We start from the raw sequence: 25,902 nt of genomic DNA on the forward strand, positions 1-25,902 counted from the left end.
CTCAAACCCAGGCCTACGGGACATGACACATTAGCAGTTAACGTTAACCCTTTGCTTTTCTATAAATAACAGGGTGCACATGTTAAGTGCATCTTTTAAACCAATCGCAGTTGTGCCACTGAAGTTATTGCCCATATTTGCAGTACAATCTGCAGAAAGCTGAATGCAATGTTCCAAATCTCATACTTGGGTGAACAAGGCGAATGACAGAAAATTTGAGTTGATAAGTTGGTACCTGTGAAGAAACACATCAAATTTGTATCTACTCAGAGTTACAAACTACTGTCATTGATATATACAATAAAAAATGAACTGCTTTACAAACTGCCTCATCAATCCTGTGCCCAACATTTCCAGTGCCATCACCTACAGCTTGTGTGTTCAAAATGCCAGAGATTAAAACACTAAAAGGATGTTGAAGAAAGAGTTATCTTGGTTATATATATAATCACAGCCATGCAACTGACAATGCTTGCCGGTAGTCAAAGATACGGTAACAGAGTCAACAAATTATCCATAAACTACCAAGATTCACTTCAGTGTCTGTAACAATGCCAGGGCAAGTGTCACAATTTTGTGTGTGGAACTGCAGCTGGGGGAAGACAGGTTATTTCCAGGATCCATCCATGGGAGTTGACAGTCTATACTGTACAATGTTAGGTCTGCCAAGTCCCTAAAACAAATAAAGTAGCTATACAAGTTAGGAAGAATGCAAAATATGAAGCACTGTGGCAGTAAATTACTGTTTAACTGTATTCTTTCATACTGTGACTTCTGTTCTTTTGTCTGTAAGTGGATAATCTGTGCTTCTTTGTGAGTTTTACTGCGTTCTTAACCTTACATTGTGTAGCATAGACTAGATACAGGTTTGCTGCATTTAGAGCTGCATGTTTTTTTAACCCATTTTGAGGTATTCCAGCTACAAATTTTCCCTTAGTAGCACTTGTGTGATTACCTAGTGGTACTACTTAGACCTTCCACCCTTTACCCTCTTAGCTCTCTCTGGCCTCCCTCCCTCAGCTTCCGACAAACAAAGATGGACAGTTTTCTCTTACCAGTTTGGTTGATATGGGAATCCGGAGACAGTGTATCAACTGCCTCATGTACATGGACAACCCTCTACTACTACCCCCTAGGAACACAATTTGAGAGAGATGTAATTACATCAAGAACCTAGAGTCCATTGCTTTCTCCCCAAGCCAGTATATCTGGCACTGAGAAGGGTGTCAACACAAACACCATCAACACCTACACAACACACACCCGCATATGCAGAGGTCCTCAACAGAACCATACCCAAACAAGAGAGACCTCCAGAGCAAAAACACACACACAAACTCTAGTGCCACCACACCTAGTCCACACATCTGAGTCTCACAGCCATTAAAGCCTACATATAAACCCAGCACATTAGTCATAAGAGACTCCATTGTGAGACACACAAATGTGTCCCTCACCAGGCTAGATAAGGAAAATCACAGTTAGTTGTTTGTCTGGTGCCAGAATCCACCATATCACCCATGAACTCAAGTCTCTAAACAGGTACTGTTATGACTCTGTCGTAGTCCATGTTGGCATGAATGACTTGAGACATACCTCCCTGTACTATACGAAGACAGACAAGATTGAGCTCGCTGAATGTGTGACTCAGACACGTACGTTACTAGCCTTATGCAGCATTCTATTGTCAACCAGAATGATGCTACAATACAAACAGAAAATGATTGAAAGTAACAACTGACTTAGTTTCTGGTGTTATTCCAAGGGGATCCAGTACCTGACAGCCTGGGATGACATGACTGACAAACCATGTTGCTTTGCCAGAGATGGCCTGCATCTGTCTCCCTTGGGCTTCAGGCTCCTGGCAAAGGCTCTTGCCTTCCGCATGCAGCCTTTTTTAGGCAATGCCATGAGGTCAAAACTACCAACTTGAAAATTTCATTAAACCATAAATTAATGGTCATGTTGCTAAATGCTAGGAGTCTACACATAAAACTGCACTCATTGCAAGCATTCTTAACCCTGGAAGATGCTTACATTTGTGAAGTCACAGAAACCTGGTCCAAAGCTGCGGAGAGCACCCCAACCATACCAGGTTACTCATCCTCTCATACATTCAGACCCCAAATTGTGGGCAGCAAAGCAAAAGGAGGTGGATTTGCAATATATGTAAAAGACAAACACCTCCAGGCTGGTCAAACATTGTAACACACAGGAGACACTCCAAGTGCAGTTAACAACTGACAAGACCCCTATTCAGATCATAGGTAGCTACAGGTGCCCAACTTTGACTCAAGATGCCCAATCCACCTATCTGGACCGCTTCGACTCTATCAAGATTCAACCCTTCACCCTGACCCTGGGCGATTTTAACTACCCAACCATAGAGTGGAAGAAATACTCATGCCAAAACACACATGCCCAGAGATTCCTAATTTTTGTCAATGCAAACTCCTTGGACCAATTGGTTGACACCCCCACAAGAGGTGAAAATATCTTGGACTTGGTATTGACCAACATGAGTAACCACTGCAGTACATCCCTACAGTGTCATCATCCCTGGTAAGATCAGACCACAAAGTGGTCACTTTCGAAGTAATCATCTCCCCCGACCCCCCCCCCCCCCAAGCTAGGGTCAAACAAAAAAAACTTCTCCAAAGCTGATTATAACATCCTGAGGGAAAGCATAAACAGCTTCACAGCCCCCTCCTCCTCCATAGGAACTGGCACATACATCCAAACCTACACCAAAGTACTTTACAAGCATTTATTTACATGCATGGAATCAGAAATACCCAACAGGACAAAATCATCTTTCTCAAGGAACAGTAAACCTGTCTGGTGGATATCTGCAATAAATAAACTCTATAATAACATGAACAAAATTGCTGTCCTGGGCCAAGAAGGAGCAGCTGCCTAATTGGAAGCAATCACTCCTTAGCCTGAACAAGAAAATAAGAGCACTAGTGAAATCATCCAAAGCAAACTGAGTCTAAACTGGCCACATCTACTACTAAAGGCCATCAAAGGCCTTCTTCACATATGTCCGCAATCTGAAAAAAAGCACCCAGATCTGCTCAAAATTGTTGGTCAAGGATATCACATATACAAATGCAATAGATATAGCCAACCCGCTGGCAGACAGGTTCAGTGAAAACTTCACCTTTCTGTCCCCCCCCCCCATCAGTAAATCAGGACATCAGCAGCACCTGCCCCCCCCCCCCATCTCTAGGGAGAAAATCATCACTGCCCTCTCAAAGGTAAAAAATGTAGCTTCCATGGGACCCAATATCATTCCAGACTGCATCTTACATGAAGGCAGGCAGGAACATGCAGCACCATTAGGCACCCTATTCAACCAAACCTTGAGCCGAGTGGAGGACAGCCACTGTCATCCCTCTGCACAAAGGTGGAGTATCCACCAATCCAGGAAAGTACAGAACCATCACCCTAACCAGCCTGATCTGCAAGGCTATGGAGCAGATCATGGACCTCATTAACAAGGACAATGGCAACCTCCACTCGATCCCACGTAATTTGGTTTCATCAAGGGGAGGTCATGCCTGTTATATTTGGTTGACTTCTTTGAGACAGTCACCAAAGACATTGAAAGATGATAAACACTGCCTACCATGACCTAGCCACAGCCCTCAATACTACTCCCCACTCAGGTATAATGGATAAACTCTCAACTAGGCATCAATGCATATGTTAACAGATGTGTAGGAAACTGGCTCACTGATAGAACCCACCTAGTCAAAACAGGGGAAGCCACCTCAAGCAGTGCACCCCAGCGATTGGTCTTGGAGCCTCTGTTGTTTGGGATATATGTTTCTGAGGTACAGGCCAAAACCAGTGGGCTATGGCTGACCAAGTTTGCAGATGACTGCAAGCTGGGTGCTGTTATCAATTCCCCTAGTGATGTGGACATCCTCCAAGAAGGTCTCACCCAAACAAATGACTGGTACCAGAAACCTGGCCTCAAAATGAATGCCAAGAAATGCATCATCATCCCCTTTGGGGAGAGTGGCATCCCCAGAAATTATCACATTAATAAGGTCTGAAGCACACAATCAGTTGTGAGGGACTTGGGCACTCAAGTTGATAGCAAACTGACTTTTGACCACCATACTGCCTCCATTGTATGGAAAGTTTTCTATATGGCTCACCTCATTAGTAAGGGTGTCTCATTCCACGGACAAGGTGGTCATAACATCCCTGTATTCTTCCCTTACAAGACCCATTACTGAGTACAATGCCCCTTTCAGCATGTACCTTACAACACATTCAGCAGCTGGAGAGACCACAAAGGTTCCTCACCAGGAGAATCCAGGGCCTCGAACATCTACCCTACACAGATAAGGTAAAGGCCCTGTCCTGCTACTCAGTCTCCTACAGACTCCTCAGAGGTGACCTCTGTCTGCCATACAAAGCAATCTCAGATTCCGCCTTGATGTGACCGCTACATATCTGCAAGTCAGGCTCCACTCGACTAACCCGCACATGCAACCTCAATCTGGTCTGTGACATCAACCGAACTTGTTGGCGGGACAGATTAGTGTCCCAGAGACTCCTCCTTTTGTGGAACAGACTCCCTTCTCCATGTTAAGCAGAGTACTTCATTAACCCTTTTTAAGAGCAACCTGGACAACTGGATGGGAAACAGAAAATACACCCTTAGGATTCCACCTATGTCCCTGCTGGACAGTGGCATCAGGTGTTGACTTGCTGGAACATGGGCTAAATTCTTGGCTAGGCTTGTAAGGGCTTCAGGGCCAACAGCCTAGTAACTACTTATGATCCTATAACTGATACTGACACCAAAAGTTGGGTTATACACCTGCAACATGTTGCTCCATTACTCACATAAAAACATTTCAGTGCATATCAATGAAAAGACCAAAGTGAAAAAAAATAAGTAAAGGGGGAAATATGTATGTACACTTTACTTATACTATATGTCTGAGGGACTAAATAAAATAAAATGACTGAAAAAACAGGTAAAATCGTGATCAAATGTTTACAATTTAGAAACACCCCTATCACAGTTCACTATTTTATTTATCTAAACATTTATTCAGCTATTTGTTTTACAATGGTGAAGTTTTAAAATTCACAGTGGATCACGCTAGACAAACTGCATAAAATACAACATGTTATATTGCTTTACACCACAAATTATTTGCAAACTAACAGAAATGAGAAACCATATATATTAAGATACAGATATTGAAAGTAGTCCTTGTATGTATTGGAAGAATAGCAGCATAAAATGGAGTTGAAATGGAAAGGAAGTGGCCATGGCAGTTAATTCAGCCAATAGGTATTATATTCACAAAAAAGGCAGGAACTTTGGAGATCACTGACAAAAAGTGCAAAGATTACAAGGTAGTTAGAAGAATTAAACAAAAAAATATGAGTTAATGATACAGATGCTGCTAGAAGACGTGAGTCACAAAGTGCAATGATACGCACCAAGACGTTGACAGTGCAGCTCATGCGGTTGTCTTTGTTCTCATCATGCATGTTCGTTCTGTAGTCAAGAAGGTTTTCCAAAAGGCTGCTGACCAAAAGTACAAATTTCTCACCAGGGCCAGAGAGATACATATGCTTCCTGCAGTGTTCTAACAATCTAGAAATCAAAACAAGGGGGAAATATACAGTTAATGCTCTCTGCCTTTTTTACTCGGTTACCATGTTTATTATATTTAATATTTAGATAAAAATAATGTATACTCTGGCTGTGCACATTATGACTATGTATTTTGGACTACACAGTTTACTGTGAGTAAGCACAAACTGGTAATTTAGTAATGGGCTGCTACAGAAGAGTATCTAACAAAATGATGACTGCACCAACAAAAGTGCAAAGATACAAAAGGAAAGAGTAGAACAAGATGAGACCAAGAAGAAATGCCTGCATGTAATGAAACAGAAACCTTGAAGGGTGTGAGGTATCACAGTATATTGTACCTGGACCTCCCAAGAAAGATGAGGCAAAGATAAAGTACAGTTTTGTACCTACCATAAATGTAGATGTCCGATAGGTATGCATCTGCAGTCAAAACAAATGGGTTGTCCTCCCTCAGGCAGCCCTTCGGTCGGCCAGATTCCAAAGTCTGGGTCTGGCCTCGGCTGATGTTGCACTTCACCCGACGTCATAGCTGCTGGGGTATAAAGGCATCAGCCGACGCCATTTTCCTCAGTGTTTCTTGCCCCAGATGCCAGGTGCCCTCTAGGAAGGCTAAATTTGGATAAATGCAGATAATTCCAAACAGTAGAAAGCAAAATATAAATACACATATACATACAAACAAATACACCATAATAGATTCCCCCAGCTAGCTAAAAGAGGGGTAAGTACCCTAGGAATACCACAGAGGGGAAGGAGGGTGGGTAATCCTGACTGCAGATGCATACCTATCGGACATCTACATTTATGGTAGGTACAAAACTGTACTATGTCCTTCAAGGATGCATCTGCAGTCATAACAAATGGGTAGAATACCATAGCCAAACTGGGGGAGGAGGCACTAAGATAATGATGGTGTAGTTAAGATCCCTTGTAAAACAGCAGTTGCAAAACCTGCTCGGGATCTGGAGTATAAAGGAAGATTATAATGCTTGGCAAATGTATGCACGGAGCTCCAGTAGCAGCTTCTAAAATGTCTTTGGTAGCCACTCCTCGTAGGAAAGCTGTAGTGGTGGCTGTAGCTCTTGTGGAGTGAGGCCTGATATTTTCAGGAGTTGTCTTTCCATGAAATGAGTAGCAGAATCGAATGCAATTTCCTATCCATTTTGAGATTGTCTGTTTTGAAATTGCTTTTCCTTGCACTCCTGTTGCATATGCTACCAGAAGCTGGTCAGTTTTTCTGCTGGCCTTGGTTCTGTCCAGATAGTAGCGCAGTTGTCTGTGTACATCCAAGGTGTGTAGTAGTTTTCCCCCCCTGTTCTGTGGGTTGGGGAAGAATGTAGGTAAATGTATGGCTTGGTTCAAGGATACCCTGGATACCACCTTTGGCATAAAAGTAGGATTGGTTCTCAGAGACACACTATCCTGATGGAAGATAAGGAAAGGCTGCACTGCCATTAATGCCTGTAACTCAGATACCCTTCTTGCTGAAGTGATTGCTAGCAGGAAGGCAGTTTTCCAAGATAAGAACTGTAAGTCTGCTGTTGCTGCTGGTTCAAAAGGGGGAAGTGTTAATTTTTCTAGCACAAAATTGAGATCCCATGCAGGCAAAGGTAGTTTCCTTGGAGGCTTTACATTTTTGATCCCTTTCAAAAATTGTCTGAGGAGAGGATGAGAGAAGACAGGAGGATCCATGTTGTACTCTGCTGAAATTGCTGATGCATGTATCTTAATGGAAGAATAGGACAGGCCATTGTGGAACAGTTCTGCTAAGTATTCCAGGATGTGTGCTAGGTTTGCTAGTGTGACATTTTCTCCCTTTTCTGCACTCCAAATGAGGAATCTTTTCCATTTGGCTGAATATGTTTTCCTTGTGGAGGGTCTGCGAGCCTCCAGGATAATGCCCTTAACCCTCTGAGATAAATCAAGATGGTTTTGTTTTATGCAATTTTCCAAGCAGTTAGCTGCAGTGTTTTTAAGTTTGGATGCAGGGTCTTGTAATTGTTCTGCGTTAGAAGTAAAGGACATAGAGGTAGATGCCATGAATGCGTCCGAGACATGCTTCTCAGTAGCGGGTACCAATGTTGCCTTGGCCAGTCTGGAGCTATCAGAATTACCTTTGGCTGTTCCTCTCTGATCTTCAGTAGAACTTTGTACATCAAAGGAAGAGGTGGAAAGGCATATACTGTCAGGTCCTTCCAGCTGAAAGAAAGGGAGTCCACCCTCCAGGCAAGTGGGTGGTATACTCTTGAGCAGAATTTCTTCAGTTGGTGGTTGTGTGGGGAGGCAAACAGGTCTATCTCTGGCATTCCCCATTTCTTTGTTATGGTTTTGAAAATATCTGGATGCAGCATCCATTCGTGAGCATCCGTGGCAGTCCTGCTTAAGCTGTCTGCTAGTGAATTCTCTTTTCCTGGTACAAATCTGGCCTGCAGTTGGATGTTGAGAATCAGGGCCAAGTTCCACAGGTCCACTGCCGTCCGGCATAGAGGGTATGAATGTGTGCCTCCCTGTTTGTTGATGTACCACATGACTGTGGTATTGTCCGTCCTTATCAGCAGGTGTCCTTGCTGGATGAATGGTCTGAATGCCTCGATTGCATGTTTCACTGCCAGCATCTCCTTTAGATTTATGTGTAGATTCAGCTGGTCTTGTGACCATAGGCCTTGGATACACTTGTCTTCCATGTGTGCCCCCCAGCCTAGGTCTGAGGCGTCCGTGGTGATGGTCTGCCTTGGATATGTGGTTTGTGGAAAGGCAATCCTCTGTTTATCTGACAGGCCTGAGCCCACCACAGGAATTCTTTTTTCAGACATGGAATGATTGGTATCTGGGCTTCTAGACTGTGTCTGTGTTGAGACCACACATTCCTTAGGTACCATTGTAACTTTCTCATATGCAGCCTGGCATGTGGGATCAATATTATGCAGGATGCCATGTAACCCAGGGCCTGCAGGACTTTCCTTGCAGTAAGCTGAGTTTGTCCTGTTAATGCCATGAAGTAGACTGGTAGTTGCTTTTGTTTTTCCTCTGAGAGAAAAGCCATCTGAGTTATTGTGTCCAGTTCTGCACCCAAAAATGTTATCCTTTGGGATGGCACTAGTCTTGATTTTTGTATGTTGACTGTGTATCCCAAGGCTTGCAGCAGTTGTATGACATTGGCCAAATCCTTTATTAATTTTGTCTTGTTGTCCGCTTGTATTAGGCAGTCGTCCAGGTATGGGTAGATTTGAATTCCCTGAAGCCTGCAATGAGCAATTACTGATGCCAGGCATTTCTTGAATACTCTGGGCGCAGTAGATAAGCCAAAGGGCAATGCTGAGAATTGATAATGCTTTGATCCTGCAAGAAATCTGAGGTGTCTTCTGCAATCTGGTCGTATAGGGACGTGCAGGTATGCCTCCTTGAGATCTAGAGTCACCAGCCAAGACTCCTTGCCCAACATGGGAAGAAGTTGCTGTAGGGTCAGCATTTTGAATTTTGGAACAATGAGGTATGTGTTCAGTGCGGACAAATCGAGAATAGGCCTCCATTGATTTTCTTTTCTTCGTACAAGGAATAGTCTGGAGTAAAATCCTTGACCTTGCTCCATAGATGGTACCTTTTCTATTGCTCTCATCCTTAGTAAACTGAGGATTTGTTTTAGAGACTCTGATTTCTGGCTTGGTGGAAGGTTTGGCATTCCTCTCTTTTTTGGTAGAGTGTGGAAGTGAAACCTGTAGCCCTTGTCTATTGTTTGTAAAGTCCATTTGTCTCCTGTAATACAATGCCAATTTCTTGAGAATAAGGCTAGCTTTCCGCCCAAGGGTGCTTCCAGTTGTTCCCTGGTAGGCGGAATCAGAGCCAAGTCATTGTGTCTGTCCTGTGGAAGTGGTTGCAGTCGCAGCTGTGGCGGCACTTCTTTGGTTGGCAGGTTGCCACTGACGACCCCTGTAGGCACCCCTAGATTGACCTCTGCCTCTTGGGCGTCTATTTCTGCCTCTCTGTGCTCTGGAGGTGTCTGGAAAGGACCAATTCTTTGAAGGCCAATTTCTGATAAACCTCGGAGGTTGGACCTGCAAAAAATCCTTGACTGTTTGGACAGATTTTGCTGTTTCTTCCACTTTCTTTAGAACCTCCTGTGCAGGGGAGCCAAACAAACTTTGTTTCTCCATAAAGGCATCCAGGAGTTTAGACTTAACATGGTCTGGTAAGGATTGTTCTTTTAACCAGGCATGCCTTCGAATCACTGCTCCAGTCATAGCTGATCTAAATGAAGCCTCCAGTGCATCATAGCCACATTTTAAGAAATGATTACTGACCTGCTGAGAATTGTGTACCAAATCCTGAAGGTACTTACGGTCTAAAGGTTCAGGAGAGGCCAGCTTTTTATTCAGCTGATCTAATAAAAATTTCTGGTACTGTATCATGTGAAATTGACAGTTTAAAGCCCTGGCAGAAAGAGTAGCAGATGTATAAACCTTTTTACCCCATCTCTCTAATGCTCTAGATTCTCTTTCAGATGGTAGTGGGTTTTTGGCAGAGGCAGCTGCAACACCTTTAGGGCCCTGTGAAATGGTTTCTGGGTCTGCAGCATGAGCCTTATACAAGTGGTAGTGAGAATCCGGGACCCTGTAGTATCTGTCAGGCTTTGCAGGGGCCGGGGGAAGAGAATCAGGGGCAGTACTGGCATCATTGTATGCATCATCAACAACTGATAGTACAGGTGGAATGGCTAAAGGCCTATGCTGTGGTAAGTGTAAAAAAGTCCTTAGCCTTTTCCTAGAATCAGAAAAATCCTGACCCTGCCATTGGAAGTGTTCCCTCATTGAGTGTAGGGTTTCCCCAAAAGAAAATTCTTCTGGAGGTGAGGCAGAAGGAATGGAGTCTTCTGCATCAGAATCCTCATAAGGTGAGTACGGGCCTTCCTGATGGTCCGATACATCTGAACCATCCGAGGAGTAGTCAGAGGACAGAGGTTCAGGGGGTTCAGTCCTAGGCCTCTTTTCAGGAGGGGGTTGTGAGGCCCTGTCTGGGTGAGGATGGGTTCCCCTGATCAGAGAAATAAGGTCCTCAGCATGGCTGAGAATCTGGGAACTTGAGGTAGGCCTGTGAGAGGGAGCTTTTGAAGGTAAGGCCTTGGAAAGTTTGGCTGCTTTAGCCCTGGAAAAGGCCTTGATAGACATAGAAGCAGGGGTCTAGCTGCCCCACGTGCAGGAGTAGAGATGTCCAGCGAAATAGTGTCAGACAACTCTTGTGTGCCTGCTACTTCAGCAGGAATTTCTGTAGCCGACTCAGCCATGGCCTGTGTGGCCTCGGTTATCGGAGGCATGCTTTCGGCCGAAGGGAGAACCGAGGTCTCGGTTTCAGCCGAAACCGAGACACTCGCGGTAGGCTTAACCGTGGTTTCAGCCGAAACCGCGGGCCGCGAGTGTCGGTCCTTTTCTTTGCGTTTTTTAGCTAAATGTGTAGTCGGAGTCTCCGACGGCATTTTATATGCAAAAGTGGAGCCAAAAAACACTTCTGCAAACTCCGACCGACGTCTAAGAGTCCGTCGGTTGAAGGAAGCACAGGCTAAACAAGCTGATACGTCGTGGTCTGGGCCTAAGCAAGGAAGGCAGTAAGAGTGGAAATCCTTATGAGGTATTTGTTTCCCACAAGTTAAACAATTATTTACTTTGTCTGACATCGGCTGAGGCAAGAAAGAGTCCCCAACGGGGTACTTAGCTTTTTAGAAGTCTTCGGTACGCTGAAATCTCTGGATCTGACCGACCGGCACTTGCGAACAGCTTCTGCTTCGGGCACCACGCGGCAAGAAAGACTGAGGAAAATGGCGTCGGCTGATGCCTTTATACCCCAGCAGCTATGACGTCGGGTGAAGTGCGACATCAGCCGAGGCCAGACCCAGACTTTGGAATCCGGCTGACCGAAGGGCTGCCTGAGGCAGGACAACCCATTTGTTATGACTGCAGATGCATCCTTGAAGGACATCAGCAATTAACTTCAAGAATGCATGACAAATCCTAGCAGGAAGGTAAAGCGAAGTAAAGCAGGACATGTAGGGAGACCAAGTGTTTATGCAATCTAGCTATCTAGCCAAATTGGAGGTCTTGCAATAGCTTCTGATTTCTGAGGAGGTGATTTCCATTTCTCTTAAATAACTACAATTAACAATGTACCCTTAAGAAACCTTAAAAAACTTCAGTAGCAGTCAGCATATTGTTTAACAACTTACAGCTACAAACTAGCTTAAATTTCCAACAAAGACCAGCAGACAGAGTTGGCTAATTGCTCCTTTATATGCTCTATGTGCCTTTCAAGTTCCATATTTTATGCATCCAGACACCTCAGCATACACATTTTCTAAGTGTTATACATAATCATTCAAAAAATGCATTTTTACAGGATTAATGTAGATAAAGAGACTTGTAGGCTGGAAATTAAAATACTTGAAATTTATTATAAAACACAGATTTAGATAAGCGCTTTCGAGGCAATCCTCTTCAGACCTTAATACAGAAATACATTTGCACACAAGGTTTAAATAAAACCAATAACCAATAAAAATTCTTTAAAAATCAGTGACGCAACCCTCTTTTTTCAAGAGAGGTTTTAAAGATACACTACTGTTAAGACCAGGTGATAAGTAAGCCTTAAAGTCCACTATCCACCTTAATTCAGCATATTCAGTTTCATTGTTAATATCACCTTCTCTAAGGCTCACATTCATTTTTTGCAAGACCAAGAATTTAAAATTGTGCTGATCACCACAGTCTAAGACATGCTTAGCTAATGCATTAGTAAGTTTGCTGTTCCTGATATCATTAAGATGTTCCATCACCCTTTCCTTCATAGTTCTATTGGTTTTACCAATATAGAATGCACTACAAAGATTGCACTTAGCAAAATACACAATGTTTTTGGAAGAACAATCTGCATAAAATAAAAATTTTACAGGTTTCTGATGCACAGGGTGCAAAATCATGCAGGTGGACCAAATGTTATTGCATATTCTGCAGTTTCTACATGGAAAAGTCCCTCTACGTTGTGAGACAAACCTGTCACATGTTTTATTCTGTTTATAGCAGAGTTTCTTTTTCAAATTCTTGTTATTTTTAAAACTAAAACTGGGTGTAGAACCAACAACCTGGCTAATCTTGGGGTCAGTAAGAAGAATGGACCAGTTTGTTTTAATGATGTCACGTCTTGTAGACATCATTGGAAAAAGTAAGACATATCCTATTGACAGGTAATGAGGAGACTTACTTATCTGGCGGTACATTCATTAAGTGCTCATCTGAGTAGTAAGGTTTGGTTTTGTGACTTTCATGCAAGTCTACTTCAACTATCACTCTATCACTACCAATAGAACTATGAAGGAAAGGGTGATGGAACATCTTAATGATATCAGGAACAGCAAATTTACTAATGCATTAGCTAAGCATGTCTTAGACTGTGGTGATCAGCACAATTTTAAATTCTTGGTCTTGCAAAAAATGAATGTGAGCCTTAGAGAAGGTGATATTAACAATGAAACTGAATATGCTGAATTAAGGTGGATAGTGGACTTTATAGGTTCATAGGTTCATACTAGGCTATCTGCCCGAGGGCATTTACAAGCCTAGCCCATAGTTTTGTGGCTTATGCCACCCCTTTAGTATGGGGAACTATACCCATTATTTTGCTGTGCCTCTGTTGAGCAGTGACACTGAGGTAATCCCTGGGGTATATCTGCGATCTCCCATCCATTGGTCAAGATTTCTCTTGAACAAGGCCAGCGAGGTGCTCTGCCTCACATATACCGGGATTTTATTCCACAGCATAGGAGTCTTTGGGTGATGAATCTATCCCTCCAGCACGTCCTATTAATAGCCGTGTCGAGGTTTAAGTCTCCGCCTTGTGGCTCTGACGGATCTAGATTTTTGAGGTGAAGCATATTCATCAGATCTGGGTTTGACATGGCCTTGTATGTTAGGCAAAGGTCACCTCTGAGCAAGCGGTGGCGACTGAATAGAGCTGGAGTTCTTTCAGTCGGGCAGCATAGGACAGATGTTTGAGACCCTTTATCCTTTTGGTGAGGAACTTTGTGGCCTCTCCAGCTGCTGCAAGTGTCGGGTCAGATACATTCCGAATGGGGCATTGTACTCAATCATTGGTCTGATGAGTGATGAGTATAGGGAGACTATGACCTCCCTTGATCTAGATGAGAATCCCTTCATGATAAGGTGGGCAATGTAGAAGGTCTTCCTAACTACTTTAGCTACATGGGTGTCGAATGACAGACTACTATCAACCTGGGTCCCCAGGTCCCTGATAACTTCTTCTGTGCTCAGTGGTTTGCCACCTATTTGGTAGCTAGGGGTAACCTTGTTTTTCCCGAAGGGTATGACTATGCATTTTTTGGCATTTAACTTTAGGCCATGGCTCTGGCACCAGTTATCCGTTTCTGTGAGACCCTTCTGAAGGATATCTGTGTCAGATGTGTTTTCTACTATGGCGCCCAGTTTGCAGTCATCTGCAAACTTTGTCAGCCATAACCCTCCTGTGTTTGCTTGTACTTCGGAAAAGTAGATGCCAAACAAGAGTGGGCCCAGGACTGAGCCCTGTGGTACACCACTTGTGACAGGCTTTGAGTCTGACATGGCGCCAGCAACTCTGACCCTGTGGGTTCTGTCACTCAGCCAGTTTGCAACCCATCTTGTGATGTATGGGTTAACATATAAGCTGATGAGTTTTTCAATGATACCCGAGTGAGGTATTGTATCGAAGGCCTTCGCCAGATCGAGGTAGGCTGTATGGACTGCCTTTCCCTCAACTTAAGGCTTACTTATCACCTAGTCTTAACAGTACTGTATCGTTAAAGCCTCTCTTGAAAAAAAGAGGGTTGCGTTACTGATTTTTAAAGAATTTTTATTGGTTTTATTTGAACCTTGTTTGCTAATTTATTTCTGTATTAAGGTCTGAAGAAGAGGATTGCCTCGAAAGCGCTTACCTAAATCTGTGTTTTGTAATAAATTTCAAGTATTTTAATTTCCAGCCTACAGGTCTCTATCTACAGTTATATTTTTGGGATCTTGGCTCCACCATCACTCTATTCTCTACAGTTATATTTACAGGATTACTGGTTATGTAATTGTGAGGTGGAGTTCAGGGATGAGTTAAGACAGGCACTGGGTGGCAGTGAAGAGTTACCAAATAGCTGGGTAACTAGCTAGTAAGGGAGACGGCTAGAAAGGTGCTTGGTATGACATCTGGACAGAGGAAGGACGACAAGGAGACATGTTAGTGGAATGAGGAAGTACAGGAGAGTATACAGAGAAAGAGGTTGGCAAAGAAGAAGTGGGACTGTCAGACAGTTGAAGAAAGTAGACAGGAGTATAACGAGATGAGATGCATGGCAAAGAGAGAGGTGGCGAAGGCTAAGGATAAGGCATATGAAGAGTTACATGAAAGGTTGGACACCAAGGAGGGAGAAAAGGACCTGTATTGATTGGCTAGACAGAGAGACAGAGCCAGGAAAGATGTGCAGCAGGTAAAGGTGATAAAGGATAATGAGGGAAACATGCTCACAAGCAAGGAGAGTGTATTGAGGAGATGGAAAGAGTACTTTGAGGAGTTGATGAATGAAGAGAATGAGAGGGAGAGAAGGTTGGATGATGTGGGAATAGTGAATCATGAAGTACAATGGATTAGCTAAGAGGAAGTGAGGACAGCTATGAAGAGGATGAAGAATGGAAAGGCTGTTGGCCCAGATGACATACCTGCGGAAGCATGGAGGTATTTAGGTGAAATGGCAGTGGAGTTTTTAACCAGATTGTTTAATGAAATCTTGGAAAGTGAGAGGATGCCTGAGGAATGGAGAAAAAGTGTTTTGGTACCAATTTTTAAGAATAAGGGTGATGTGCAGAGCTGTAGTAGCTACAGAGGGATTAAACTGATCAGTCACAGCATGAAGTTATGGGAAAGAGTAGTGGAAGCTAGGTTAAGAAGGGACGTGATGATTAGTGATCAGCAGTATGGTTTCATGTCGGGAAAGAGCACTACAGATGCGGTGTTTGCTCGGAGAGTGTTGATGGAGAAGTACAGAGAAGGTCAGAAGGAGTTGCATTGTATTTTTGTAGACTTAGAGAAAGCATGACAGGGTGCCTAGAGAGTTGTTGTGGTATTGTATGAGGAAGTCGGGAGTGTCAGAGAAGTATGTAAGAGTGGAACAGGATATGTACGAGGGTAGTCTGACAGAGGTCAGGTCTGCAGTGGGTGACGGATGCGTTTAAAGTGGAGGTGGGATTACATCAAGAATCAGCTGTGAGCCCTTTCTTATTTGCAATGGTGATGGACAGGTTGACAGACAAGATCAGACAGGAATCCCCGTGGACTATGATGTTTGCAGATGACATTGTGATCTGTAGTGACAGTAGGGAACAGGTGGAGACGACCCTGGAGAGATGGAGATATGCTCTAGAGAGAAGAGCAACGAAGGTCAGCAGGACTGAGACAGAATATGTGTCTGTGAATGAGAGGGAGGATACAGGAATTGTGAGAATGCAAGGAGTAGAGGTGGCGAAGGTGGATGAGTTTAAATACTTGGGATCAATAGTTCAGAGTAATGGTGAGTGTGGAAGAGAAGTGAAGAAGGGAGTACAGGCAGGATGGAGTGGGTGGAGAAGAGTGTCAGGACTGATTTGTGACAGATGAGTACCAGTAAGAGTGAAAGGGAAGGTCCACAAGAGGGTAGTCAGACCAGCTATGTTATGTGGGTTGGAGACAGTCGCACTGACAAAAAGGCAGGAGTTTGAGCTGGATGTGGCAGAGTTAAAGATGTTAGGATTTGCACTGGGTGTGATAAGGGTGGACAGGATTAGGAATAAGTATATTAGAGGGTCAGCCCTAGTTGGAAGGTTTGTAGACAAAGCCAGAGAGGCAAGATTACATTGGTTTGGACATGTGCTAAGGAGGGATGCTGAGTATATTGGGAAAATGATGCTAAGGATGAAGCTACCAGGTAACAGGAAAAGTGGAAAGCCTAAGATAAGGTTTATGGATGTGGTGAGAGAGGACATGCAGGTGGTTGGTGTGGCAGAGCAAGATGCAGAGGACAGGAAGAAATGGAAACAGATGATCCGCTGTGGTGACCCTTAACGGGAACAGCCGAACGATGACGATGATGACAGGATTACTGGTTATGTGACATTAAATGGTAGGCCGCTTGCAAAACAGACCTGAAACTCAGCTTCTTACTGCAAGAAATAATTAAGCAGTGGTGATTTGGTGAAGAAAGCTCTAAAAACATGCTCCCACCCTCCAAAGGAAATCAAGTCCACAATTAGAGATGTTTTGTAGGAACTAAATCCATCCTCAAAATCTTGGTGAGTACCCTTTATGTGGTAGACCATATTTTGACAGACTCTCACCAAGAGGACACAGACATACAAGACAGTGTTTTATATACCATGGAGAGAAAAAAAAGATGGTGTGCACAGATCCAGGGATAAAAAGTGCCCACTCCTGGCATAATGGTGCCACATCTAGAAAAAAGGCAATGTAGAATCCACAGAACATGCAAACATTCCTACCACAGGGCTAGGAAAAGGGAGAGCCCCCCCCCCCCCCCCAAGCAGTAAAAAGATATAGTAGTCAACAAAAAAAATACAAATTGATTGGCCAAGCAAGAAGCAAAGTAGCAATAAAGAGGACTGTTGAGGATAAGGAAGAGATTATGTATTGCTACAATTACAAAAACATAACTTCCAGACAGAAGACTCACAGCAAGCGTAACAGAAAAATTAGAGGAAAGAAGAATACTTGCAAAACAAATCAAGAGATCAGAACAAAACATTACTTAGATGATGAAACACTGGACCACCTGGAAAAGGAAGCAAGAGAGGAAGTCAGACATGATGAAGAACAAAAGAATGAAAGTTATGTATTTGCCATAATGATAAAACTATGTTCGTTTCCATCCTGTTCCATGTATGGGCCATTTCCAAGGACTTCAGCCTCCATGCTCTGCCTCCTATATCCTTAGTACCTTGCTCTATATAGAATTACCTTGCATGAAGTTTGCTCCTCCAAAAAATTTCAACTAACTCTAAAATCCTGACACAAAGGAACAAAAAAGAAAGAGGATAAAAAAAGCCTTAATGAATCAGTCACCCAATGTCCACAAAAAACACAATACCAGAAGGGACCACATGGGAGGAATGGTTGAACTGGATGAACACCGACAACACAGACTTGTCGTTATGGTAACTACATAACTTTCAGATCCAATGTTACCTTTTCCATTCAGATTCAATCTGTGGGACAGAGCACCCGCCATGTGTCACCCCAGGGAGGTTCTATGAAAACACATTCCATAATACAGTGAACCAAAGGAGGCCCTACACTTACACTCAATATCCAGTTTGTAATGAGAGACAAAGGTGTGGACTCACCCAAGTAGGTGGAGTATGACAGTCATCAACAGCAGCTCTCAAGAAGAAAGCTCTGGGGGTAGCCAAAACTCTAGTACAGTGACCCTTTGGTTTGCAAGGTAAAACCTTCCCTTTCAAAATATATGCAAATAAAAAGCAATCAAAGTCATGAAGATAAAGTGGATTCAAACACTTGCTTTCCCAACTGGGCCTCTGAAAAGGAAACAAACAATTGTTTAGACTTCCTGAAGGACATGGTTCTAGGGCACTGGGTGACTGTCTGTCTAAATAAAACCTCAGTTGTCTGTGAACATCAAGACAATGCAGCAAATATATCCTGTGTTTGAATAACTGGGGAGAAACGCTGGCAAGTGAACAGCCTGATTGAAATAGTTTCAGATATGATATCCTGTCTTGATTAAAAAACAGATATGGTAGCACCAAGGATAAAGCTTGCAGCTCTGACTCATGCCTGGCCAAAGCTAACAGCCATCAGGAAGAATGTCTTCCAAGACAATAACTTCAACAGAACAGTTTTTGAGGGCTCAAAAGGAGGTCCTGCAAGGACATGAAGCATAAGAGGTAAATCATAAGGAGTGACAGGATCCCAGAAAGGGGGGGGGGGGGGTCACAAAAAAAAGGCTCCTCTGAGAAAAACCTCTGAAATTTTCAATGCCACCACAGGTGTATTATTTCTGCCAAAGTGAATGTTGAAATAGCCGCTAAATGCACTTTAATAGTGGAATAACTAGATCCCAAATGGAACAGGTTAGTAAGGATATCAAAGGTAGCCACCAAAGGCACTGAAAAGGGATCCAGATTTTAGAAGAAGCCCAAAAGGAAAAGCATCTCCACCTGCTAACGTAGATTTTGTATGTAAATAACTTCTGAGACGAGGACAAAATATGAATTCTCTCCGAAAGCACAGGACCTCTGGCAATCAGGGGAAATGGAGTGTCTGAACGTTGGGAGGGTCCAAGCCCGCTGGATATGAGATCAGATCCAGAACAGGATCCAGCACCCAAGAAGGGTACCTCAGAAGAGAGGGGGACCACAGCTGATGAGGCCACATGGGGGCAATATGGAACACAGTTGCTCTGCAAAGGCAACCTTCTACAAGAACTTTAATATCAGAGGAGGAGGATGAGAAGCATACAGGCAAACCATACCTCTTAGCCCAAGAAATATGGACAAAGCTCGACTTAATGGAGGAACAAAGGCCCAGAACTAGGGAAATATTTTAAATATTGCTCTTACAAACTTACAAAGTAGCTAGAACAGGGTTTGTGTTAAAATGCATTTTCTAAACGATATAAAGTCTGAAACTCAAATGCATGTCATTATTTAGTGATTTCTTTCCTCAACTCATCTCAGTGATTTGCCAGAAAACCACAAATTTTCTAAGGAACAGTCAGAAATTTTGAGGCAAAAATCTGGACAGTCTGCAAAACTTTTGACAGCTGAGAGGTATGCAGGCAACCATGGGGCTACACATACAGGTCCCTGGGTGACTGTCTCTGTGGAGGAACTAAGGCGTAATAACTACTGCACTTGGTGTTGGATGTGGAAGCAGGCAGACTGCAACACTGAATGCCTCAGTGCTGGAAGATCTAAGTTGTTACCCTCAGATTTAGGGACACTCATGAGAAAGAAGGATGTTCCTGCTCAGGCAATCCACTAAACTGTTGAATTTCCCCTGGATGTATATTGCTACCAGCAACTGCTGGATGAAATTGCCCACTGACAAACCCTCATGGACTCCAAAGGGTACGATTGAGCCCCCCCCCCCCCCATTTGTTCAGATACAAAACACCAGACATATTGTCTGCCTACACTGAAATAATTTGGGAGAAATTCCTGAAAGGTCTGCAATGTACGGAGGACTGTTCTCACCTCCAAGATGCTGATTTAAAGACTAGCCTCAAGCGCAGACCAGGTCCCTAGGACTGTCCTCCCTTTGAAGTGCCCCCACCCCAGAAGGAAGGAGTCCATTGTGACCTCACCTGGGGGGAAGGGACAAAAGGTCTCCCAGCTGACACTAGGGGAGACTCCAACCACCAACTGATTTGACTTTGACAGATTTCCAAAAACATAACAGGAACATCAACAGAATGGGTTAAGTAAGACCAATGCATCACTAGTGTCCATGCAGCAGCCTCATATGGTACCTCATTAAGGTGGGCTAAGCAGGCTACTGCACACCCATGTGACCAGAGTCCATGAGACAGTAAGAAACTGGCAAGAGTACCAATGGCAGACGCAGCGCACCAGAAGTTTTGCACACACAGAGCTAGATGTTTTGCAATCTGATATTCTGTGTTAAAGTGGCAGCCTATGAACTAAAAAGTCTGAACTGGTAGAAGGCTGGATTTTTGATTGTTTACAGTGATTCCCAATGAAAGGCACAACTGCATTAAGAAATCCCTGGCCCTGACAAAAGATGCCCTTATGGAGGCAATGAAACGCCAATCGTCCAGGTAAGGAAAGTTCTACAAACCTGCAGCCTAAGCCAAGCTGCCATGACTGCTATGCACTTGGTGAACATCTTGGGTAGTGGTAAGATCAAAGGATAGTTCTCAGAACTAATAATGATTGGCTCCCAGCTAAAACACACATCTCCAGGACCACCTCACTATCTTTATATGATGGTAAGTGGCCTTAAGGTCAACTGAGCATGTCCAGTCATCCTTCCTCAAAAGAGGTAAAATGGATTGCATCGTGACAATCCAGAACTTGGTCTGTTTGACAAAGTGATTAATTTGTTGTCTTGAGGTCCTTTTGTTCTTTGGAACCAAAGAGAACCTGGACTAGACCCCAGATCTGCACTGGTCTGGCAGGTCCTCTTGGATGACTCGATTTACTAACAGCTTTTGGATTTGGACAGCTACCTCCTTTCTCTGATGGGGTGATGCATCTGGAAGGTGCTTGGTATTTTCTTTTGGCAGAAATAAAGATGGAATTGTGTAGACTCTGCATATGACAACACCCATGGATTCGAGGTAAGTGCATCCCAAGCTTCCAGGTATATAGACCCAAGTGACCCCTGACTGCCTCCAGAGCAGGACAGTCAGGCTACACTTAAGGAACACTGGAAAGGGCTTGCACAAAAGACTCTATGGAAGCCCTGGCTATGTAGACCACCTCTACTGTGCAGGAGGTATCCATTCTGGTTACCCCCACCACCACAAGAGGAAATCTTTGCAGAAGCATCCCGAAAAGACTGCTGTGCTTTTCTAAAGAAGAAATGTTGCCCTCCTCCTTTCTGGTTCCTCAAGAAGGTATACAGAGGGGTGGCAAAATGCACTCCAATGGCAGACATCTTTCCATCTTGCTCGCTTCTGGTAAACGTTAGGCACAAAGAGTGAAGAGCCATCAAATGAGGTGTTAAGGGATGCCTTGAAGCAGTCCGCAAAGTTGAACAATCTCATCCACGAATGGCAATGCCAGCAGCAGCAGCCTGGGATATTCCATTGGCCGTGTTGAAGTGCAGACACGTGGACATATTAGAAATAGACTGCAATATGGACAACTTCATCTTGAGAGTCTTCTGAGACTCTGGAGTCTGTTGTGACTTAATCACTCGACACTTCAGACAAGATGTCCTGTTGAAGCCTTGTCAAGTGAGCCAGGTAATTTAAAGCTCACAGTGTAAAGGTGGCTGATGAGTAGGAGTGCTTCCCTAACCAATCCAGGAGCCTAGAACTCCCTATGGGGGGGGGGGTGGACAGATGAACAAACTCACTTCCAAGATGTCCTTCTTGATGGCTGATGCCACCACAACAGCAAGAGCAGCAGGACCCTTACTCCAATGCTATCGGGTCCTTGGGAGTAGCAAAAACCTTACTGGGTTTTTAGCTATCAGTTCCACCATATCGGGATCCCTCCAGGCCCTCCGAGACACTAAGACAATAAGTGCATCAAGAGGGAAAACAACCCAGGACAGGGATGGGCCTACCACAAATATGTCCAAAAACAGAAAACTCCTCTGGAGATGGGGCTATGGGTTTCCAGCCCCCAAACTGGTGAAACAACTCCATAAGATCATCAAGAGAAGCATCTTCGAAGGGGAAATTTTGGGAACCTCTCTCCTGCCATGAGGTCAATATCCTCAGTGAGGGATTCCTCTGTGGAAATCAGGTGCTTCCTCTTGCATTGTCTCTTGCCATGCGGACATCCAGGGAAGAAGTGAAAGAGGCAAGGGCCTCCTGTCCTGAGGTGAAAGGTAGACTGAAGGCCCATTGAAGTTGGCTGTCCCAGAGCAAGCTGGTGCAAATCTACAGGCACAGGCGACAAGTGGGGGGGGGGGTTAGCTGACACCAACTACTCTGTATCTAGACAGGAGAACATCCTTTGTACCTCTTTGAAGGCAGAGACTGAAGCAATCCACCCGGAGTCCAGAGTCCACACCCCTGGGAACTGACGGCTCCAAGGACATGCCAGACTCCAGAGGCACTCCCGCCTTCCCCAATGCTGAGATCAGTGCCAAGCTACCAAGTGGGATGAATGACTCTGAGACTCGAAGCACTGACCATGACCCAAAAACCCTAGCCCTGAATGTTCGGCTCTAAAACCAAGGCAAGAGTGGGAGCTTAAATTGGTCAGGCCATCCAACCCAACCCCAAAAGTGGTACAACAACTAGCTCTGGGAACCCATGGAACCACAAGCCGTGATGGAGAAAACAAGTTAGTCAGAGCCGAAGCCTCGGGTTAAGGACCCAATACAGATGGAATTAGGCCTAACTGCATCTGAGCCTACAGAAAAGACCACATCAGCTACTCCAAATTGGTGGGTGTAATACTCCTGACCAACTAGACCACGGAGACAAACAGGCTACAGATGAGGGCTTAGAGGCCTGCCTGCTTAAAGGCTCTGAGGACTGGGCCTGAACTGGAGATGATTGGAACCATGGTGGAGATGGCAAAGACTTTGGAGGAAACTCCCAAGGGAAAGAGGGTGAAAAAGAGGAATGGCTCATTCTTGAGGGCACACCCCTTTTGATAGAAAGGGGTTAGGGATGTTGAGCATCAGGGAAGGGGCCTTCCCACAGTTGACACTACTGGAGAATGGGTATGAGTCGCTGGATCAGAAGATGGCTCTGAGATAGCTGGAGGAGCCAAAGATTTTTGGAACTTCAGATCCAGCTGGCTACAACTGGGGGAATCCATGTGCTTGCAATCTCCCTACCACAGTCTGGGGTTCTTAGACTCCTCCTTCCTACCCCGATTACTTTTAGCAGCCTTACTAGGCGGAGGAGGAGGAAGCATCTTCAGTGGGTACCACTCACTTCTTAAATCCTTTATCTGTATCTATAAATACACAGGTCAAAACATCACACACTAGAAAAACTACCTACTTACGTAACATATGAATTACCTTACAAATACTGAAACTACTACTACTAACACTATTAACTACAGAAAAAATTACAGCTATATATTTCTCACACAAAAAGGTGAAAAAAAAGCTCACGAACGACTAATAAGATGAACCTACACTACCTACGGGAAGAAACAAACTTACAAATACACACCATCTATACTTAGAAAAACAAGGGTAAAGGAATAGTTGAAGAGAAGTGCTCGAAGGCACACAAAAAAGAATAAACCCAGTGAAGCTCGAAATCTAGCCACTATCCTGGAAGGTGGCAAATGAGATATGGGTTAACTTTATACAGAGCAAGGAACTGTGAAGTAGAGGGGGTGGAGCTTGCGGTTGAAGTCTTTGGAAATGGCCAGTTTTGACTCTGATAATCCAGAAATCGAATCCCAATGGAAAAGACATCAGATCACTGGTGATTGCAAGTTACAAAAAAGAAACGTGAATATGGAAAATTAAAAAAAGATCTGATGTGATATATTTATTCAAAGAAGAAAGCCAAACTAATCAATATGAAGAATGCAGCACCAAAAATATTTGAATAAGAATACAGATGAAGACGGTCAGATATACTTCCATGATATAAAAAAAATAAAATAAAAAAAAATTCACGAAGGTGGACTGTAAGGGAAAAATGTAGTTCAGAGAAACAGATATTATGCAAATAGAAAATTAAATGACAGACACGAATTTAGTGCTGAAGCTCCGACACAGGTAATATCGCTACATAATCTGACCAATAAATTCTCATATACAGGAGCAGCAAATGGGAGCAGAATTAGAACTGCTACAAATCCACAAACCTAAAACGAAGAAAGGATGTATTCTCTATAGCTATAAACCTTTCAAGGCCTGGAACAAACACCCACTAGAGATCAGGTCACTCAAGCAACTTTAGTCAATTAAGCTACCCACTAAAGAATACCTGTTAAGCCAATGGACCTGCCTCTGTACCCACCCCTCTAAAACAGCACATCAACCCTAACTGCACACCACTATCTGTTCCCAACCTATGTAGCTTTCTCTATAACTCTCTAGACCTTGCCTCACATTAATTTCTCTATCCTAAGCACATTACATACATTAGTGATATAACCAAGCACGGAGGAGAGAACACAGCTAGGAACTATGTAAAAATATTTCTAAGGCACATATAGAATCCAACGAACTTCAAATTAAAAATACGAATTTTTATTGATTAGAGTAAGCGCTTTCACCTATTAGGCTTCTTCAGACTCACACAATACATCACTTCATCTGATTTAAATAACTTCTTAGGCGGGAAATCTAATGATTCCATCTAAATCAAAATCAATTACTGCTGACATTCGATACAATTAATAAAAAATTAATAAAAACCATATAACATCATAAAATAAATATGAAACCTAGAAAGTATTCCTAGGATGTGTGCAATGTATAACACTATTTAAAAACTATTTAAAAACTATTTAAAAGCTATGCAGGAACAAAAGCAAAACAATGCACATTAAAAATGGAGGTGGAAAAAAAGTATAATACATAAATATAAAACAGAGAATGTTGACACAAAATGGAGAACAACATTGGAATTAATATAAAAACATTATTGCAATGTCTTGTTTTTGGTTTTAATAGTTTCCAAACAGTGTTCATATCTTGTATATACCTCAGCATTAGCTTTAAGGTCTTGCATTTAACATACTATTTTGTATGTGACCATTAATTCCAATGTTGTTCTCCATTTTGTGTCAACATTCTCTGTTTTATATTTATGTATTATACTTTTTTTCCACCTCCATTTTTAATGTGCATTGTTTTGCTTTTGTTCCTGCATAGTTTTTAAATAGTTTCTAATAGTGTTATACATTGCACACATCCTAGGAATACTTTCTAGGTTTCATATTTATTTTATGATGTTATATGGTTTTTATTAATTTTTTATTAATTGTATCGAATGTCAGCAAGAATTGATTTTGATTTAGATGGAATCATTAGATTTCCCGCCTAAGAAGTTATTTAAATCAGATGAAGTGATGTATTGTGTGAGTCTGAAGAAGCCTAATAGGTAAAAGCGCTTACTCTAATCAATAAAAATTCGTATTTTTAATTTGAAGTTCGTTGGATTCTATATGTGCCTTTGAAATATTTTTACATAGTTCCTAGCTGTGTTCTCTCCTCCGTGCTTGGTTATATCACTATTGTTATTACGTTGTTCGCATTAGGAGGAGCGTTTACTCCACGTTATATATTTATCCTTTACATTACATACATTCTTATCTGCATAATGTAAGATTTTACATCTGGTGAAAAAACTATTTAATCCTTCTGAATGATGTAGGATTCTAAACCTGACAGACAATGATTAGTTTACTGTAGTAAATCCTTGTTTTTCATGTATATGTTGCTTTGAATATTTTCTGTAAACCAGTTGTTGACTGTTTACTTACTTTCGTAAATGATAATCTGTAGAACATGCGGAGCTTTTCTCCCCGGGACTCTGCAGAAAAAGGGCTACTTAG

At 43.0% G+C, this 25,902-nt stretch overlaps 1 protein-coding gene across 1 annotated transcript in view; it reads right to left on the bottom strand.

Moving 5' to 3' along the window:
• The window catches only part of DOCK5 (dedicator of cytokinesis 5), a gene marked incomplete in the record, with an annotated part of 3,482,443 nt that overhangs the window by 703,052 nt on the left and 2,753,489 nt on the right, over positions 1-25,902 (bottom strand). Inside the window, 1 exon segment of the mRNA XM_044083155.1 lies at positions 5,476-5,632. Within this exon segment, the coding sequence (XP_043939090.1) occupies positions 5,476-5,632 (157 nt within the window).

Source organism: Protopterus annectens, chromosome 9.part0 (genome assembly GCF_019279795.1).
Source record: "Protopterus annectens isolate FY-2018-M chromosome 9.part0, PAN1.0, whole genome shotgun sequence".
Classification (NCBI taxonomy): domain Eukaryota; kingdom Metazoa; phylum Chordata; order Ceratodontiformes; family Protopteridae; genus Protopterus; species Protopterus annectens.